The 22311-nt window shown below is 34.1% G+C and overlaps 1 protein-coding gene across 4 annotated transcripts in view; it reads right to left on the bottom strand.

Moving 5' to 3' along the window:
- MTREX (Mtr4 exosome RNA helicase) overlaps positions 1 to 22311 on the bottom strand; it is a 144657-nt gene that overhangs the window by 71573 nt on the left and 50773 nt on the right. For all 4 annotated transcript variants that reach the window (XM_037798848.1, XM_037798850.1, XM_037798849.1 and 1 more), the window contains 9 exons: positions 21919 to 22009; positions 16364 to 16488; positions 15156 to 15254; positions 14571 to 14673; positions 13510 to 13641; positions 12329 to 12408; positions 11104 to 11214; positions 9585 to 9686; positions 6348 to 6473 (listed from right to left, as the gene is read on the bottom strand). In XM_037798848.1, coding sequence (XP_037654776.1) covers positions 6348 to 6473; positions 9585 to 9686; positions 11104 to 11214; positions 12329 to 12408; positions 13510 to 13641; positions 14571 to 14673; positions 15156 to 15254; positions 16364 to 16488; positions 21919 to 22009 — 969 coding nt within the window. The remainder of the gene's footprint in view (positions 1 to 6347; positions 6474 to 9584; positions 9687 to 11103; positions 11215 to 12328; positions 12409 to 13509; positions 13642 to 14570; positions 14674 to 15155; positions 15255 to 16363; positions 16489 to 21918; positions 22010 to 22311) is intronic.

The following is a 22311-nucleotide window of genomic DNA, read 5'->3' as shown; positions in this document are numbered from 1 at the left end:
TCCTTAACTCACAACATCCATAACAAGGATGTTACCATTTTAACTGTGTCCATTTTAGTAAGAAACAGAGGCTCAGAAAAAGGAAGAGGCTTGCTCAGGCTCAACAGGTCAGTGGTCAAACCATATCACTAAAAACAGAGGGACTTATATGTTGGTAAAATACTTCTCAATTATTTTATGTATTTAAATTGATCAGCCAAGTTATAATAGAATCTTAAACAATTTATCAACAGCCAACCTAATGAAATTTACATGGAAAGAGACAGCAACCAATTATAAGTAAAGACTTTATACTAACTTCATTCTAGACAAACATTCAAGGATTCTTTTCATAACCAAATTGCTCAAGGAAAATTTAAGATTAAGAGAGCCAAACAAATCAATTTTCTAAAGTAGCTTTTGTAATATTACCTTTTCAATCCTGTTCTACTTCTAATGATCACTTACATTTTAGAGTATATGGTTCATTCAGATAAGTAGTTTAAAAAAATTGCTAGTCTAAATATTTTTGCATTATGAACCATAAAAGTAAAAGTTGAAGAAACAGATAAAAGTCGTTCTTTCTACTTTTTCTTTTTCCAAAAAAGGTCCATAAAAGTAGTTTCTTCAGTATCTCACAAAGCTAACCTTAAAAAAATAGGTGTGCTCTTTCTAAAGTTCCAAGAAATTAAATAACCAGCAAGGGCAAAATTAGTTTTCCTACAAATTAGTTTAATTACTCTTAGCCATCAGAAATGTGGTTCAACTGAAACTGAAAAAACCAACTAGAAACAGAAAACCTGTACAATCTCCTAGCTCCAGCACTTTAAATAAGCTAAAAAATCAGTTAGTTTATCTCATTGCAATGGCTTGGAGTAATGTACTCCAGAAAAAAACAATGTTCTTAATCTTAATCCACTTTTGAGGGTATGAATCCACTGTAAATAGGAACTTTTCATGCGTTTACTTGAGTTAAGGTATGGCCCAACTGAATCAGGATGGGTCCTAATCCTTTTGGAGAAGGCCACAGAGAGCAATCAGAAGCTGAAGTCAACAGAACATGGAAGAGAAAGAAGACACATGTACAAGAAAAGCCAGGAACCACAAAAACTGCCAGTCAATCAAAAGATACCAAAAGCAAGCCTTCTACCCTTTGAAACTGTGAGCCAATAAATTCCTTTAAGTCAATGTATTGTAAAGTATTTGTTTTAGTAGCTAGAAAGCGAATATACTCATCAACTCAGAAACTATAAAAATGGTTTTATTATCATAAAATCAACAATGACTTTTACTCAGAGTACTACAATATTTTTATTTCTAAGTACATGCTGTTGAAAATATGGGCACTATACTAGAACACTATTTATTCTGATTATACTGCAGAAATGTAAAATATCTTTCAACTGCCAAAGGAAAAACGATGCATTTACCAGTCTTTTTGGAAGGTTTTTAACACACATTTTCCTGCTGACTCAACTTCTGATTTGGGTAAAAGTTATAATGAATTGAATTTTTAGCTCACATACTATATTAAGCATATCGAAAATTCAAACTGCTGTTCTGTGTCCAGTTCTAGTTGAGCTAATAGTTGACAAATCTATCCAATAATTTAAATGTTATGAATTCAAAGGTATTAGATAAACAAACAAACAAGACTTTAATTGCAACATCAGTACTGGAAAACTTGAAGAGGTTTTATATTGCCCTTTAACAGGCCAGTAAACCAAAAAAGTAAAGGAAAAAATATTAAAATATTTTAGATTCAAGATTATTACATTATGTATTTACGTGCACAAATATATAAATAAATGTGTGTTGAGGTATTGAAAATCGCTGCCAATATCCTTTATCTAACCGGCAATGAACAGCACATATTTTGCCATGTTTCTGGCTATGACTGCTTAACCCAACAATAGAAAAAAAAAATCAAATATGACAAAGTGATATGAATTTTATTAATGTACAAAGTATATGAATTCATTTCTACATAAAAGGTGAAACTGAATAAGCAATGTATTTTAATTTTTATTTCAGAATATAACTTTAAACATTCAGGCTTTCTATTCATTTAAATCCTATTACTTGCTGACTTCTGGTTGACCAAGATGGTGGGATAAGATGCTCCAGAGTGCTGTCTACCCACAGAACCTATGAACAACTAGCAAAATCTGGCAAAGTCATTTTCATCAAAACTCTAAAAAAATAGTGAAAGTTGCAATAACTGGGCAAGTGCAAAATCAAGAAAAAGCAGCATGAAAAGAAAACCGCTCCTGATGCCCTTGCTAGTACCCAAAGCCCTCCCCAGTTCAGTGTGGAGCTAGTCTACTTAACTGGGAAAGAACAGTCTTTAACAAATGGTACTGGGAAAATAGGATGTCCATATGCAAAAGAATGAAGGTGGACCCTACCTCACACCATATACAAAAATCAGCTCAAAATAAGCAAAGACCGAAATATAAGAGTCAGAATTATACAACTCCTAGAAGAAAACATAGGGAAGCATCTTTAATAGCCCATGTTAGGCAATGACTTCTATTTTTATACCCAAAGCATAAGCAAAAAAAATAAAAAAAATAGATAAAATGGGACCTATCAAATTCAAAACTTTTGTGCATCAAAAGACTTCATTAAAGTAAAAAGAACATACGGAATGGGAGAAAATATATGGAAACCACATACCTGATAAGGGTTTAATATCCAGAATATATAAAAGAAATCCTACAACTCAACGACAAGACAGACAATCCAATTTAAAAACGGACAAAAGACTTGAATAGACATTTCTCCAAAGAAGATATAGAAACAGGCAAACGGCATGAAAAGATTAGCCACAAGGGACATACAAATCAAAACCACAATTAGATACCATTTCACACCTATTAAAAAAAGAAAAAGGAAAATAACAACTGTTGGAGAGGATATGGAGGATAGGTACTATTCACTGTTGGTGGAACAGACAATGGTGCACCTGCCGTGGAAGACAGATGGGTAGTTCCTCAGAAAGTTAAGAATTACAATGTGACCTGGCAATTCTATTTCTGTTTACATAACCCAAAAGAAATGAAAGCAGGGACTCAAACAGATTACTTCATATAGATGTCCATAGTGACATTACTCACAAATGTCAAAAGACAGAAGAAACCCAAATGTCCATCAACAAGTGAATGGATAAACAAAATGTGGAATATACATACAATGGACTATTACTCAGCTGTAAAAAGGAATGAGATTCTGATACATATGCCAACACGGATGAACTCTGAAGACATCATATTGAATGAAATAAACCAGACACAAAGGAACAAATATTGTATGATCTCACTGATATGAAATAATCAGAATAAGCAAACTCATATAGTCAGAAACTAAAATGAAGGTAAAAAGGGGTCAGGGTGGAGGCAGAGAATGGGGAGTTAGTGCTTAAACTGTGGAATTTCTATTTGGGTTGATGGAAAAGTTTTAGTAATGGAAGGTGGTGATGGTAGCACAACATTATGGCCATAATTAACAGTACTGGATTATATATTTGAACTTTTATTGTGTTCTGAGGCACTGAAAAGCAGTACCACATGGTAGTGACGAGCACAAACTCTGAATCCAGACTTAATTCAAAAGCAGGATTCTAATAACAATCTGACTTTGGGCAAATTATTTAAGTTCTGCATGCCCTTCCTACTTATAAAATGGTAGGAATATTCCCTAAGTATAAACTGTTGTTGTTACTGTTTCTGAATGGACTCCCTAAAAATTCTTCAATGATAGTAAAACTACCAGAAAAATTCCTAGGGAAAAAAATCATAGGGCAGATAGTCTCAAAAGAAATGTGTCTAGAATGCAGATGCACAACAATTTGCTTATTTAATGCAGTATTATTAATAAAAAGTTCTATATTTTTTTCAATCAAACTGTACAACATTCAAAGTGAAACATTCCCCTTCCCACGCACTGGGATGGCTATAATCAAAAGGACAGATGATAAACATTAGTGAGGGATCTGGAGAAATCAGAATCCTCATATACTGCTGGTGGGAAGGTAAAATGGTGCAGCCACTGTGGAAAACAGTCTTGCAGTTCCTCAAAAGGTTAAACAGAGTTACTGTATGATCCAGTAATTCCACTCCCAGATACACGTCCAAGAGAAATAAAAACATATATGGACACAAAAACTTGTATTATTCACAAGTGCTAAAAAGTGGAAACAATCCAAACGTCCATTCACTGGTGAATGGATAAATGAAATGTGATGTATGCAAACAAAGGAATGTCATTTTGCCATAAAAAAGGAATGAAATACTAATACATGCTACAATGTGGATGAGCCTTCAAAACAACATGCTAAGTGAAAGAAGCCAGTCACAACAGACCACACATCGCATGATTCCATTTATATGAAATGTCCAGAGTATGCAAATCTATAGAGACATAAAATAGATTAGTGATTGCCTAGGGCTTGGGGTTAGAGGGGAGTTTGGGAAGAAATGAGGAGTGACTGTTAATGGATACAGGGTTTCATTTCAAGGTGATGTAAACGTTCTAAATTTAATGGTTGTTCACTGTGTGATTGTAAAAACCTTGTGACTGATACCCCCTTTATCCAGTGTGTAAGTAGATGAGTTAAAAAATAGACAAGCATGAAAAAACATTTAAAATAGGTCGGGAATATGGGGGGAAAATACCCCCATGTAAACAATGGACAATAGTTATAGCACTACTTTAATAATCTTTCATTAATTGTGACAAATGTAACTACTGTTAAAAAAAACAGAATTACAAAAAAAAGTGTTAACATCAACTGTAACAAATTTTCCACACCAATGCAAGTGATGGTGGTGGGGTGGTGTATGGAACTCCTGTATTTTATGCATGATTGTTCTTTAAACCCACAAATTCTCTAAATTTTTTTTTAGAAAGTGTAAGAAATTCAACTTTTACTCTATTCTTATTTTGTTTACTATTTTTGGTTTAAACTCAAATAAAACTACATATACTTTTGTTTTTAAAAAGAACACACTATGATATAAAAATTATTTCTAGCTGGCTATTCCTTTATTTGTAATATATACTGGCTTATTGTTACATAATATTAATAAACACTCAGCAATAGAGCTAAAAAATATTAATGGTGGTGATGATTTCAAAACTCTGTGAATATACTAGAAACCATGGAAATGGATGAATTGTATGGTATGTGAAAATATCTCAATAAAGCTGTGAAAAATACTATAGAACTTTATACTGACAGGGTAACAAATCTAAAGATATCAAGTAAATTGAAAGAAAAAACTACTAAACGAACCAAAGGCTATTATCAAAACACTACCTCCTACAGTTTGGCAACCTGATTCTCTTCTTTCCACACATAGAGTATAAGGAAAGAAAAGTAATGCTTATTTTGTCTGACATGATTTAAAGAAGAAATATACAAATTTTCAGTCTTAATTTTCTTCCATGAAGAACTAAAGTTATAGAGATGCTTAAAAATAAGTTTCCATGTGCTAGTCTTCAAAAAGGAAAATAAGAAATCATATGATCACTATGAAAATGTTGAAGCAAGCTTTGTCTTCACACACGCCTTTACCTATTTTTGCTTTGAAATACCAGGCTTCCCACAGCCATACCTCAAATTCTCTACACAGTTCCCAACTCTTAGAAGAGAAAGTAAGCACAGTATATTTCAGAGAGATACAGACCTCAGTATGTCTAACATGTTATGATCCTTCATTTTAAAAAGCTAATGAGCTGGGAATTATTGTGATTTTAGTTAAGTGTTAAGTTTCTATTTTATTAACAGCTTTCTACAAGGATTTGTTTAACAACTTCTTACAACATGGAAAAGGAAAGCACCCAGGTTAAACTTCCTTGAGAAACTCTTCAAAATAAAACAAAAATAAAAATCCTAGATCTTCCAAAACACTTATAAACACTAACCAACTGAAATGAATATGCTAAATCTAAATAAAGCATAAAATTTCAATTATGACTGGGATATTTATAATCCATTAAATAGGCTGAATTAGAAATTAGAATGGTAGACTGCAGAGTCAATTTAGTGGTGTACCATGCAGTGGAAAGGGTGTGAAGACTCCCAGAAAGGGAAGAAATGTTTACTTTTTCCCCTAAATTTAAGATACCTCTGTATCTGCCCCTCTGCTACATGAGCTTCTCTTCATCTATCAGAAAAGGAAGTAGGGCATACCATATCAGTATTTTGGACAACCACTCTCTTCTACCTCCACAAGTCCAGACAGTTTAATAAATTAATTCATCCACTTAGAAAGGTATGTGAACTGATGCAACTAATTTTGAAGTGGCTCCTGAAGTATGTTTCTAGAAGTCTTGTTGAAGGGACAGAATCTTAATTTGATTACCTTAAGTAGTTGTTTTCCAATTGTTGGACTCATCTTTTCATCCACCATAAGAATTACAATTCCCCTATCATCCATTCCCCTCCTTCCAGCACGACCAGACATCTGAATGTATTCACCAGAGGAAATCTGAATGAACATAATTAACATAATTAAGATTCTAAGGTTAGGAGAAAGCCTGGCAAAAACCATTCTCTTAAACATTTTCTTATAAAATATACAAACACAAGCTAAATATTCTAAGAAAGAAAACATGATAAAAACAACATTAATACTTACAAGAGTTTAAATACAAGTGCAAAAATACAAAACACTTAAGATAACTTTTATGCTTTTAAATTCACCATGGCTACAGGGATACACTGGCTAGTTGGTGGGCATAAAAAGTACTTTTGAGCTAGATATTCTGGCAAACAGAAATTTCTAAGAAAGCAAACAATAACCCAAACTCAACAAAATATAAGTCCTGGCTTGATCATAATAAATTTTCTTAATCTGCAAAATTAGATTAATAAAAACAGTAACTTTTTTTTTAAGGCACAATTCTCTCCTATATTCTCCATACATATCCTTGGAGTTTAGTAGTCTCTTTCCTACTAAGAGCAACCTAGTGGAGGAGGGTTAGTAATCTTTCATGTATAAGCTTTCGGGGTGGCAGTGAACCATATGAACACTAAGCAAAGTTTAAGTACATGTGCATTCTTCTCCTATGCCAAGGGTCCAGAGTTTTCAGATTCTCAAAAGAAACTTGTGACTTAAGAAAAGAGTCAGGAGCTACTATCCTACAAGTCATACTAATAGCATCAGAAACAGAACTGACAACCTGGGAGTGAGGAAGGGACCTAAAAAAAAAAACAAGCAAAAACTAAAAAAATAATGCCAACCCTATGAAGATCAGAAAAGATCATTTCAAAAGTCCATAAAAATTTCAACAGGGCATCATTAGACTATGGCACACTGCATATGTGTGGAGCGATTAGAAGTTTCTTCCTATTGTGGAAAATTAAGCTCCTCATATCCCTATATGATTATAAAATTAAACTCCTCATATCCACTATATGATTATAAAGCAACGAAGTGGTTTTTAAGTCCCTTCCAGCTCTAAAGGAACATAATTCAAAGCTCTAAAAATAAATACTTTAAACAATGACTGTGGATACATCAAGTATAATTAAATTTAATTATAAAATTTAATTTAATCATAAAATTAAAATGTTTTAATTTTATAATTATGATCCTGAATCAACAAAAGGTTCCTTTCTTAAATTTAATTATCCATTGCACAACTCACCCCTACCCTGGGGTCTATGTACTACTCACAAATGGGCAAGGAGATACCAGGGAGCAAGTAAACTCAAAGAAAGATTTATTTATTTATTTTCTTGTGGCATCAAGTATATTCAGAGACCTAAGGAACTTTAAACTGACATATTATGGAGAATTAAAAATTTTACATTAGTTTAAAATGCAAAACATGTATGAAATACTTTCTACTGCTTTACAATTAAAATCATATTCTTCATGGATTAGCCTTCATCAAACTTAAAAAGTTACAGGTTACAGAAAATTCCTGAAGGTTATGTCAAAATTTCTACAGAGAAATGGCATTTCCTTACTATACTCAAGTTTCTCTTTTGTATGTAGCTCAACACATTTTAAAATACAACAAATAAAGAAAAATACTTCACCTTTAAATTCTACTATGGGTTCTTTTCTATGTTTTGATGATTGTTAATTACTGCCTGAAAATTTTCCAAGCAGAAAAGTGTTCACCACTTTCAAGGACAAATGGTTAAAAAGGAATAGTTGCCTACTTATAAGTTTTTCTAAATGTCAGACCACAAGAGTCCTTGGCTCACCCTGGATACTCAAACTAGAATCGTTCTTCCATCACTTGTTTTTCACTCCTGTCAATGCTCTACTGCCTGCCTAGCTAGTACTTACCCATCTGTCAGTTTAGGGATTGCCTTCTCTACGAAGCCTTCCTGACACCCTTATGTACAACTGACTTCCTGTCAAGCAGAATATCCACTATAACATTTTATTGAGCTCTTCTACTCACATATGTGTAAACTTACACCTGCTACTTTAAAGTTTAAAGCAAAGAGACTTCAAAGCTTTTCTAAAGTAGCAATTTTCTTCTTAATTTTAGCATCCCAGACCCCACCATATTTCTGGGCTGAAAGCTGAAGTTTGGTAATCGTTTGCTGAATGGGTTACTTGCCTGTGGATTAAGGATTTACTCTTTTCTCCAGTACTCTATTTCACCCATGCTCCCAACTTTCTCTCTTTCCTTCTGTCTTGGAAAAGAGGTATGTGCAAAATACTTAGAATCCCTATTTTAAATATTAAGGCTAAACCAGTGAACTAGAACTGCAGCCACCACAGTAGAGATGCTTTAAATCCCTTAAACTTGAAAGGAAAGGTAATTCTAGATATATTTAAAACACTTTAAAGCACTCGTGAATCATTTGTACACTTATCTCCATCTCAACTAAATGAGTCTTTTTTTGGCTAAAGACAGAATTTTAGGGAATCTGAAACCTTGATCACTTTGTATTCATTCAGGTACAAGTTCTTGAGTATCTGGAACTGAACAATTCAAAGATTAACCAAAAAAAGACCGCAATTCCTGAGTAAACACTCTGCTAGAATAAACAACAATGCAGGGCCCCTTTCCCTACAAAAGCAGTTTGTTAGAGTGGAAAGGAAACTGGTAGCCAAAGGCAAATAGAGAACCTTATAAGCTATGAAATAGTGACCTATAAAGTCCCAAGGGCTATCTCCTGCTTGAAGAAAGCCAAAATGCACACATAGAAATTGAATGAGTTAATCTCAGGACCATTTTTGAGTCACTTATTTAACTATCATTCCCCATCATATAACCTTCTGCTGCTGACTGGACCAACATAATTACCTGGCTTCAAATTTAAGTGATCGCAGCCCACCCCACCCCCCGCCCCCACCAAGCATATTCCTGAGCCGCAGGGATGGTTCTAACAAATGTTGCTGTGGCCCAGAAATCATGTTCCTATAATTATCATCCTTTCCCTAGATCATTACAAGCCTTAAAATAAAAATTCCAAAAAGGAAAACAAGTAAATTTGATAAACAATTCACAGTTATAATCATTTAAAGTTTGATTATAAAATGTTAAAATGTTTTCATTACATGAGCCAGAGTTACCTTGCGTAAAACAATTTAAGATGAAAACTATTTCAATAATATCTATTAACTTACCCATCGGAAATCCTTCCCATCAAATTTGCGGGCATTTGTAAATAAAACAGTTCTAGCTGGCATGTTAATTCCCATAGCAAAAGTCTCTGTGGCGAATAAGGCCTAAATAAATGAGTAATTATATAAACATATTTCAAGCTGAAAAACTAGTTTTATAATTTTCAAGTGTAAATAAACATACCACTAGTTTTTTTTTAGTCATTAACTAGCCCTTGCAAAAATAAAACAAACAACATGCTATTCCTAGAAGATGTATCTTACTTTACATATAAGTTTATTAAATAATACTTAAAGACCCTTGCATTCCAGAAACTTAAAAAATTAGGGAAAACATCCATAAATTTCCAGTGGTTATAACTGGAGAGAATACCACTGGTCTAATGAACAAAGTTTTAGACTGTGGAAATTTCCAGGCTTCTTGACTGATGATGCAGCCATTTGGGGGACCACTTTGACTTTAGGAGCTCTGAGGGAAGATAAGAATCAGTGGCTCCTTAATTTCACTTCTAACACTTAACTAACAAAAATAGTGGTATAAGCACACAAAGATGTATGCACAAGTAACTTAAATACTATTAAATACCCAATTTTTCATCAATAGGGAAGAAGATAAAAATAATCCATGTCTATATTTATATGTATGCTAGTGGATATTTTGGGATGTGAAGAGGAAGGATGGTTTTTCATTTTTAAATTTATGGACAATTGTTCTATTTGAACAATTAAAAAGTATCACATATTTAAAAAGAAAGATTCTTTAAAAGTAGAAATCAGCAAATACACAATGTCCAGAAAGGAATAACAACAGTGTCTTACCATGACCCAGGAACAAATAGCGATGAATTATTTTAAAATGCTAAAATACCTCAAAGTAGATTTTTCAGGCTGATTAGATTTCTTTCAAATATTCTACCTAGTGCTGAGGGTCTCATAATAGTCTCTAATAATGATATTTCAAAATTTAGTCTGATTCTAAACCTAACACAGTCAGGGTGATACATATAGGCTTACGAGTGTTTTGAATTTCTTTCCCATTTTTAATACCCCATTTCTGGACATAGATAAACTTTATTTTTTTTTTTAAACCAGATTTTCTACGGTTTAAATTAGAACAGCCTCAGAACTCTTTTTCCTAAGTCTAATCAGAACTTCTCCTTGTCTTCTCTAAGATCATCCTTTTAACCTGCTTGTAGAAAGGAGATCACTTATAGAATCAATCGTCATGTCTAGAATTCAAAATAGCACCTTTTCCAAAATGCCACATCATATCTAATGGTGTTACTATGTCTTACTTTAAGACTAGAATAGGAAAAAATTACTCTTTTACTTACAACCAAAAATTTCTGAAGTACAATGCTATGAATAAAAATCAAGCTTATCATTTAAATCATGCCATATGACAAACACACACATGCACACACATATATATACATAACTGCCTATAAACAGTGTTCTCTATAATTTTCAAATGGTTCATAGAAAACAGTTCTGAGGCATACAAATAGATATAATATCATACCTTTATTAATCCTTCAGAAAAGAGAATTTCAATAGTTTCCTTCAAAATAGGAAGTAAACCACCATGGTGAATACCAATCCCCCGTTTCAAAAGAGGAAGAACATGTTCAACCTGTGATTTTGGAATAATTTGTATTTTACAATGCTGTGAGGATGAGTAAATTAGAAATGCTAAATTAAAAAAAAGGATAATTCAATCAAGAAAAATGCTCTGTATTTAAAGAAGAGGTTTTATAGCCTTTTGAGAATAAAAGCAAAACCCAAACCTATATTCATATCAATTATTAAACTCAAAACACAATATAATTCTGGCCTCTCTTTAACATGAAAGGAATGTCATTTTGCTTTCAATACACTTTACAAGGACTGAGCTGCTTCATTCAAATTTTCTAGCATCACTTCATCTCCTCCAAAAAAGTTACAAGCTATGAGGACAATGTTTGCATCTGCATAAAATAAGGTTAAAAGATAACAATATACATATTTCATAAAAATATGTACCTCATTTAAAAATGAATGCATTATGGAAGAATTAATTCTCATTAACACTATATAAAGTACCATTATGTACCTACTATTAGAACTGTGCTAGCATACAACAATGTAAGAAGACAAGATTCAGTCCTTAGACTCTAAATCATTTATAAAACAAAGCATTCATTTGTAAAGCAGAGTATGATTCCCAATTTTACTTTTCACAAAACAAAACTTTCATATATGGGATAGGATTAAAGCAGTTCTTAGCTTTGGCTGTACATTAGAATCAGCTGAGGGGCCTTTTAAAGATTCTAACGACAAAGACACAAACCAGGCCAATTAAATAAGAATCTCTGGGAGTGGCATGCAGTATTCTTTAGAACTCTCCAGGCAGTTCAAATAAATGGCCAAAGGAGAAAAAACACTTGATTAAAGCAAAGTAGACATTAAATTCCTTACTAAATATATATGTTTCATTAGATGAACTTCACAATGCTACTTGTTTGGTAGCCTTATGAATTAAGAAATTTAACTACTTAAAATGAGGATTTTCAGTGAAAATTTCTTTTAGACAGCAATTCTTTCCTTGTGTCACTTCCAGACACTTAAAATATAAATCAAGGTATCGTTTCAGTGCACACAGCAACTATTTGCTGCAATTTGCAAAAAAGGGCAAAACCAGGAAATGCAAAGCGACTAAATACTACCTTTTACTATCCACACTTTACTTAATGATGTTAAACACTCACCTGAGGTAGCTTTTTATCTTCCTCGGACAAGCAGTCAATTGCATTACTGAATACTTCTTCAACCATTTTCTTTTCTTCATCTAAGAGACAAAATCCAGGGGTACAAAAATGTCATAATGAGTCAGTGATACCAAACAAATGAAGAAAGAAGAGCAAAAGAGGAGAAGCAGAGAGTAGTATTTTAAGATGGTCAAAAGGAAGTTAGATAAAAATTGCCACATAATAATTTAAGATAATTCACTGCCTCTAAAAACATTATCTAGTAGTATACTCAATCCACAAAAAAGTCCTCTTATTAAAAAAAAAAAACCCCACAATAACAATAAACTACACTATATGCTCTTCAAATAATTACCTTATTTAAGTTTAACAATTACAAGACACAGTAACTATTATTATCTGCCTGTTACTGCTGAGGAAAGTGAACAGAGTAAATAACTGGCATTGCTATTAACTATTAGAGCCATAATTCCAAAGCCCATGTTCTTAACCATTACACTGACTTCTTGTACAGGTATCAAACAGCACTAAATAAATTCTTGTTGAATTAATCAATATAGAACATTCTGCAACTTTAAGCATATTTAGCACTGGTAGTTACTAGAATGACAGCTGGGTTGGTATTCAGCACACTGCATTTCTTGACCGAGGTGTTCTATTATTAGCTGTGTGACATCAGGTGAATTACATATACAGTTAATGTATGGAAATAATTTATTAATTTGCTAAAAGTTACCTTACTTTGAGAACTATAGCAGAATTAGGTAAAGGGCAGGTCTTCCTAGTTTGGATTCTATAAATACGAAGCAGAGTACCTTCTGCATGGAAGGTGGCTGGACCAAGAGATCTACCATTAAATAGTCTGATAGAGAGCCACAATAACTGAGGAGCTTCTGGCAAGTAAGTATACGAAGGCATGATTCTAATGTTTCTTGGTAGGTTTCATTAGATTTTACATACAGGAGGGTACTTTTATCTTTCTTTAGAAGACAGCAAAGGAAAGATATGATAAGTCAGGGCTTGGCTTCTCAAATGCTTTTATAAATGTACTGAGTACCTACTATTGTAACTGTAAGGAAAAATGAATATCCCAGTAATACTCAATAGATAAATGTATTATTATAAATTTATTTTACACTCATTTTCACATAACATTAAATTTTAATGAAATTATGTCATACCTGTGTTGAAATCTAATTTGGTCATCTGAAGAGCATACGCTTCACAATCTTTCTTACTAAAACTGAAAATAATTACAGGCTGAAAATTTCTTTCCATAATCATCTTCACAATCTTGAACACATTTGATGGTCCTGTACAAACAGTAGATGACCATACACAAAAATTAACTCAAAATGGTTCAGAGGGCTAAATATAAAAATGAAAACTATAAAACTCTAAGAAGAGAATACAGAAGAAATTTTTGTGACCTTAAACTAGGCAAAGCCTTCTTAATTATGACAACAAAAGCACAGTGACAGAATAAAAATATATATAACTTGAACTTCATCAAAATAAGAACCTATGTGAGTCAAGGGATACCATCAAGAAAGTGGAAAGATGCCCCACAGAATGGAGGAAAATATTTGCAAATCATATATCTGATAAGAGATTTGTATCTAGAATATATAAAGAACTCATATCCCAATAATAAAAAGAAAAACACAATTTAAAAACGGATAAAGGATCTGAAGAGACATTTTACCAAAGAAGATATAAAAATGGTCAATAAGACATGAAAGTAACGCTCAACATCAATTTGCCATCAGAGAAATGTAAATCAAACCATGATACCACGTCACACCTACTAGGATGACTAGAATAAAAAAGTCATACAATAAGTGTTGGTGAAAACAAGGAGAAGTTAGAACCATTATACATAGCTGGTAGAAATGTAAAATGGTACAGCCATTTTGGAAACAGTCTGCCAGTTCCTCAAACAGTTAAATATAGTTACCACAGGACCCAGCAATTCCATTCCTACCTATTTACCCAAGAGAAACATAAACCTACGTCCACACAAAAACAACTTGTACACAGATGTTTAAAGCACCATTATTCATAGAAGACAAAACGTGGAAACAACTCAGGTGTCCAACACCTGATGAATGGATAAATAAAATGTAATATATATCCATAAAATGGAATGTTATTTGGCCATAAAAAGGAATGAAATATACACGATACAATATGGATGAACTGGGAAAATAGCATGCTTGCTAAGTGAAAGAAGTCAAATTACCTTTTGTTCCTCCTTTCCGCCCCTTCTGGTCTCCTTTTGCCAAGTCACCTGCATCTCGAAGCACTTGCATTGCTGTATTAAAATTATCTTCTCTGAAGTCACCCTGGAATCATAGATTTTTTTTCAGTGTAATTTTAGTAACATTTAATCATAGAATTCAAACATTTTTTCATACCTCAAAAACTTCCTCATATAATGAAAATTTAATACAAGTAATAATTATAATAAAGTTCAGTAAAATAATTAAAAATCATGTGTTAAGAGGAAATAAAGAGGTAATAAAATTGGAAAAAGAAGAACATGAAATACATGAAACATGTCTAGAGCCCCCATTCTCTAGACATTTAAAAATATTTGGAAAAAAGGGAAATCCAATTTGTTCATAAGAAAAAGACATGTTAAATATAATTTTTGAAATGAAAATACAGAAAAAAAAAACAAAATCAACTTTAGGTTGCAAAAGTACTTAAGATAAAAAATAAATAGGTCTCTATCATTCTTCTCTAGTTAAAAATTAAGGAAAAATGAAGGTACAAATTATACAGTATGACATGATAGATATAAGAATCACAATCACTCCCTTACATTCTCATCAACCACAAGGTGGAGTCCATCTCCCCCTGCTGGAAAAATGTAATGTTGCAATGGAGTAGGCCGATAATCTGTGTAAATTACATGGCAAGGCTGTAAAAAGAAAGAAAGATAATTAAACATATAAAATTTACTTCTTCAAAATAAAAGGGTATATTTTTAAATACACTTGGAGAAACAGAAGACTTTGGAGAAATGAAAGACCTCGGAGAAATAAAATTTTGAATTCAGCATTTCAAAAAGAGAAAACATTTTTTTAAACGTTGAGACTACAGCAAAATTTAGGATTACTAAATTTATACTTAGTGGAATGCTTAGGACTACTCGGTTATACTGTTCTATTCTCAACTTACCATTTCCCTAAACAAGGCCAAATACATGACGTGAGCTTCAATAATGATCTGGACCCATACCCTAGAGATGGAATAACATAAGAAGTATGCCTGTTTCTGTGGCACAGTAACATGATGATAGAAAAGGCTCTCGGAAGAAAAATGGGAATATTTCTGCCTCATGGAGACTTTTCAAAACCTTACTAAAGCAGCAGATTGATCTAGCACCTCCAGAGCTTCTATTCTACAGAAGCAACATGGGAACACGCTACAAAATACTACTAGAGAGTTCCTAAAAACATAAAAATAAGTTCATGAGGATGTCAGTGTAAAAAAAAAAAAAACAAGGGCAGGAAAATAAAACCAAGAATAATTCAGTACACATGAATAAATGCTTGCTGTAAGGAGCTATGCAGCTGCTAAAGGTGGTCTAGAAAAGTTATAGGTTTGCCTATAAGTAAAGAGAACCACATTAAAAAGTTTCAGTGTTCACATAATAAAATCGAATCAGAAGCTCAGAGGATGCCCAGGCTTTTGCAGTACTGAGGCCTTAGAGGAAATTCTCTACTGTGTATTTGTGGCTTATTGTATGAGTAAATACAGAAGGTTCGAAACCTGGCAGATCATCAGGATCCACTTAGGAATTTTTGAAAATTAGAGATTCTGAAGCTCTACTCCCAGAGATTTTCATTCATTGGGTTTGATACAGGGTTCAGAAATCAATACTTTTTAAAAACTAGTCAGTTGATTTTGATAAAATGCCTGATTCGAGGACTATTTTCACATTAAAATTTCTTTGTGATTCCCGGACATAGTAAGGCAAACCTATAATTTGAATATTGAAGACATCAATAAAGGCAAAGAAAATACCTGTTTATGTAAATGACAAATCCATTCTGCAAACTGTCGCGCATTTGGAATGGTAGCGGAAAGAAAGACATAGTGTACATTATCAGGAAGCAAAATAATAGTTTCTTCCCACACCACACCACGCTCTGAAATAAAAAAAAAAAATTATACCTTGGAATTCTATGTCTCTGTAGTGACAGTATATAAAATTATTTTTTCTCAAGCTCAATAATTAGAAAGTCAGTCCACTTTATACAAGGATATTTTTATCCACAGGCCCTTACTGAAAACAACTTTAGTTCTCACCATCAATTTACTCAGTAGACCAAATAACTATAAACACAATATACTCAAAAAAAAAAAAAAAAAAAAAAAACAAATTAGCAAAGAGCAGCTCTGGGTGAATCCCCTTTGATGAGCCTGACAGAAGTCCAAGTGACAAAGAAGAGGGACAGTATTTCCATTTCAGTTTGAGAAGCAGAGTTAAAGGCTTGTACAAAACTATAGCAACAAATTTTGAAGATATACTACTATTATTCTATATGGCATCTGTGCTGGTTTGGAACTGTTAAATACCCCAGAAAATGCCATGTTATTTTAATCCATTCTTGTGGGTACAGACCTATTATTTGGTGGGACCCTTTGATTAGTTTGTTTCCATGGAGATGTGACCAAGCTCATTCAGCATTCAGGGTGGTTCTTAATTTTTCATTGCAATTCTTTAAGACAGAGAGCTTGAAAAGAAAACACCCCAGGAGAAGCAAGGACCCACAGAAACTGAGGGAGCCATTTTGAAACTCAGGTCCAGGAGAGAAGGACCAGCAGACATTGCCATGTGAAAGAGGAAACCCAGATGCCAGCAGCCTTTCCTAACAGAAGGCATATTCTTCTTGATGCCTTAATTTGGACATGTCAATGGTCTTAGAACTGTAAAATTTGTAACCTAATAAAACTCTGTTGAAAAAGCCAACCCATTTCTGGTATACTGCATTCCAGCAGCCTTAACAAACCAAAACAGCATTTTTCATCCAAATGGTACCCAAGCTCCTTTGGAGATCAAAAATGTGATGAACAGCAGAACTCTAAGTCAATTTGTATTAATATGGAAAATAAAACCCAGAAAAACCAGTTTCATAGTATCCCCCTAAACTAAACAAATCAATACAAGATTAATGATTTTAAAACGAAAACAACTCTGTTCAGAACTTAATTTTGTGAATTTGAAAAGGGTTAAATGTTTCAAATAACTTCTTATAAAAATAAAAACTACATTCTAAGTGTGTACAGATTAGATATTTTAATTTTTAAATGTCATTGATAATAGCCCCCTAAATATTTCAACTAAACTTACTTTTACATTATAGTATAAAAGCCCAAGAAAAGGGAAACCTACAATTTTTCCTTTTTCTTATGGATATTTCATAATCTCCACTTTATTTTTTACCATAAATATGCATTTCCTGTCTAACTTAAAAAGTGCTTTAAAAAACTAACATAATTTGAAAAAATCAGAAAAGTCAAATTTGTTAGCTAGAAGTTTTAGGAATTTTTAAATAGAGAGCTCTCTATTTAAAGCTAACTAGTTTTGATTCCATTTGCTTAATTTGAAATTGTATTTCCTCACCCAGGAAAAGTAACCATTCGAGGAACTGTATTTAAAATAGATCTTACCGAAAATAATACATCATGTTGCTGGCAATTTAAAGAAAACAAGTTTATGAGAACTCTAGCCACACCAAAATCGAATGCACAATTTAACAACTTCTTGTTCAAAATTCCCAAGGTCAGGGGGAGGGGGTAAGATGGTGGCATAAAGAGGAATGGAATTTAGTTAGTCCCCTGGAACAACTAATAAACAACCAGGAACAACTATTCAATAATTTGGAATAACTGCTGGGGGACAACCGAGAGTGTCCACACATCGTACACCAACCTGGATTGGGAGGAACACCTGAGATCGCAGCATAAAATCTGTAAGTAAAAACTGAAGAACTGCGCCAGGAGCCCCCTCCCCTCACTGCAGGCTGAGCTGCAAAACCTCACTGTGGTATAAAGCAGCACTCTCCGAGCAAGTGACTATAGCTCAGCCCAGTTCCAAGTGGGGTTTTAACTAACAAATGTGGACTGCTCAATACAAGCTACAAACCCCCAACAAGCAGACACAGGCTTTTAATGATGACTGACTTTAAAGAACCAGAAGACTCATCTGTCCCAGGAGGGGGAGCCCAAAAGACCAGGTGTTACCTCTGGCTGACGAGTGAAATTGGGGGGCCATGGACAGGCTCTAAAAGGGGACTTTCTGCTCCCTTTTCTCTCTCTCTCAACCTGAGGTGCTCAGAGGAGAGAGCCACAGCCATTTTCAGTGCAGTGAGCCTCAAACATTTTCAGTTCTCAGCATTCTGACCCAGACAGGCGTGGAGATAACATGTTGAGTCAAAGAGACAACAACTCAAATGCAGATGATAACCCCCTAGGGGTTTACCTTCCCTAAGAAGAAGCAGGTGGGGACCAACTTTACCACCAGTCTTCCCTTCAGAATCAGACCTCAGAGCCTGGGAGGAAAACAGACAAAACAGAAACCAAAGGGGATACACCTCCTTACACCAGTCAGGAGCAACAGGCTGAAAGGTGCCACCTGCTGGGCAGGTTAGGAAAAGCACAGCAGCTAGAGACCTCACAGGAAAGTCTGTCAATCTCTAAGACACATCTGCAGGGAGATTTGAAACTGAATATAACCCCACTGTGAGACCTGAACCCATTCTGGCGTGGAAAAGTCTGACTGGGGAAACCAAGGAAACCAGATGCCTAGACATCAGAAAACAGACTAGAATCTACACAGGAAAAGTGAAGATATGGCCCACCCAAAGGAACAAATTTACACCTCAATCAAGATACATTTGAGATATTCTTTCACTTTAATGAAACAATCAAGTAAAGATTTTCAAAGAAATATGCTAAATCAAATCAAAACCCAAATCAACGAGTTCAGGGAAGACATGGTAAAAGAGATGAAGGATATAAAGAAAACACTGGGCAAACATAAGGTAGAAATCAAAAGTTTGAAAACACAACTGGCAGAATCTATGGAAATGAAAGGCACAACATAAGAGATTGAAAACCCAATGGAGACATACAACAGCAGCTCTCAAGAGGCAGAAGAAAACACTCAAGAACTGGTGTACAAGACACCTGAAATCCTACACACAAAAGAACAGATAGGGAAAAGAATGGAAAAATATGAGCAATGTCTCAAGGAACTGAATGACAACATGAAGCACATGAATGAATGTGTCATGGGTATCCCAGAAAGAGAGGAGAAGGGTAAAGGGGCAGAAGCAATAATAAAGGAAATAATCAATGAAAATTTCCCATCTCTTACAAAAGACATAAAATGACAGAACCAATTAGTGCAGAATACCCCAAACAGAATAGATCTGAATAGGCCTATGCCAAGACAATAATCAGATTATCAAATGTCAAAGATAAAGAGAGAACTTGAAAGAAGCAAGAGAATAGTGATCCATAACATACAAAGTAAGCTTGGTAAGACTATATGCAGATTTCTCAGTAGAAACCATGGAGGCAAGAAGGAAGTGGGGTGATAAATTTGAAACCTAGAGTGCTGAAAAATTGTGATAAAATGTACAAATGTTTTTACATGAGGCAGAACAAATGAATGTCAACCTTGCAAGGTGTTAAAAATAGGGAGGTATGGGGGCAAAACTACAATCAATGCAAACTAGAGACTATAATTAACAGAAACTTTGTATTATGCTTCCTTTGATGTAACAAAGGCAATATACCAAAGCTAAATGCCTTTAAGAGGGGGATACAAGAGAGGGGTATGGGACTCTTGGCATTGGTGATGTCATCTGACTCTTATTCTATTTCAGGTTAACTCGAGCTTTCCTTTTGTTGCTTTTTAGCTGTCTTTTTTTTTTTTTCCTTTTTCTTTTGTCTCTCTACCTTTGACTTTTCCTCTTTCTTTGTGGAAGAAATGGAGATGTCCTTATATAGATAGTGGTGATGGTGGTGAATACATAAATATGTGACTATACAACAATTGTTTACTTAGGACAGAAAGTATGGAGGTGAACAAAACCATCTTATATTAAAAAAAAAAACAGGTGGATGAAGAAACCTTTAGAGTACTATACTGAGTGAAGTCAGTCAGACACATAAAGACAAATATTGTGTGGTGTGCTGGTTTGGATGTATTATGTTCCCGAAAATGCCATGCAACCTTGTGGGGCAGACGTATTAGTGTTGATTAGATTGGAATTCTTTGATTGAGTGTTTCCATGGAGATGTGACTCAATCAACTGTGAGTGAAATGTATGACTGGATAACTTCCTTGGAGGTGTCACCTCACCCATTCAGGGTAGGTGTTAACTGGATCACTGGAGTCTTATAAAGTTCACACAAACAGAAGGACCTCAGAGCAAATGACAGTGACATTTTGGAGAAGCTGCAGCTTACAGAGAACACAACCCAGGAGTAAGCACACACCTAGAGAGGAACGTTGTGGGAGAAAGCCATTTTGAAATGAGAACTCTGGAACAGACGCCAGCCATGTGCCTTCCCAGCTTACAGAGGTTTTCTGGATGCCATTGGCCATCCTCCACTGAAGGGACTTGATTGCTGATGCCTTACCTTGGACACCTGACGGCCTTAAGACTGTAACTCTGTAACCAAATTAACCCCCTTTTATAAAAGCAATCCATTTGTGGTGCATTCTGGCAGCATCAGCAAACTGGAACACATGGTCTCAGTGATATGAACGAATTATAATATGTAAACTCATAGACATTAAATATACGTTACCAGGATATAGAATAAGGCTAAAGAATGGGGAGCGGTTGCTTATTATGAGCAGAATGTTCAACTAGGTTGAACTTACGTGTTTGGAAATGGACAGAGGTGATGGTAGCATGTTATTGTGAGAATAACTAACATGCTGAATGGTGTGTGAATGTGGTGGAAAGGGGAAGCTTAGAGTCACATATGTCACCAGAAGGAAAGCTAGAAGTTAAAAGATGGGAATATATAAAACAGTGAATCTTGTGGAGGACAATGTCCGTGACTGACTAACTGTACAAATATTAGAAATCTCTCTCGTAAACTAGAACAAATGTAAGACACTATAACTAGAAGTTAATAATAAGAGTGGTATATAGCGAAAAAATACACCTATTGCAAACTAGGTACTACAGTTAGTTGTTTTTTACATTCTTTTATCAACAGTAACAAATGCACTATATCAATACTATGAGTCAATAATGGAAGCAGGGGGGCAGTTAGGGGTATGGGAGGATTTGAGTTTTCTTTTTTTTGTCTTTATTTCTTTTCTAGAGTAATAAAAATGTTCTAAAAATTGAATAAAAAAATTGTGGTGATGGATGCACAGCTGTATGATGGTACCATGGGCAACTGACTATGCACTTTGGATCTTCAGATAATTGCATGGTATGCGAACAATCTCAATAAAATTAAATTAAAAAAAAAATTCCTAAGGTCAGTCTTAAGGTGATATATGTGTCACAAATTTCAAGAACTCCACAGAATATGAACAATACCTGTATCTCTCATGTAATGAATTTCATCAAATATGACCCAAGCAACTTCTCTCATAACTTCAGAACCTCTGTACAGCATACTTCTCAAAATCTAAAGAAGAGATAAAAGATTTGGTAGGGATGTGGCATAAAAACTAATAATTAAACAAAACTCTTTTTTTCTAACAAGGAATTTAGGAAATATTTTTTCAAGGAAAGAAAATAATTTTAGGGGGTTATATACTTTTAATATATTTTATAAACCACACAATACTCCTTTTTCTCATAAAAACAATTCAAATGATTTCTCAACAGTTAGAAATCAGCTACATTCCAGGTAGAAAATAATTACCACCTCTACTCTTCCTATGTGTCAATATGAAAATAGTTTCTTATGTGCACAGCAACTACTCC

This window comes from Choloepus didactylus, chromosome 11 (assembly GCF_015220235.1).
Source record: "Choloepus didactylus isolate mChoDid1 chromosome 11, mChoDid1.pri, whole genome shotgun sequence".
In the NCBI taxonomy this organism is placed as follows: Eukaryota; Metazoa; Chordata; class Mammalia; order Pilosa; family Megalonychidae; genus Choloepus; species Choloepus didactylus.
The sequence above is the reverse complement of the archived record's forward strand: the minus strand, read 5'-3'. Positions and strand labels throughout refer to the sequence as shown.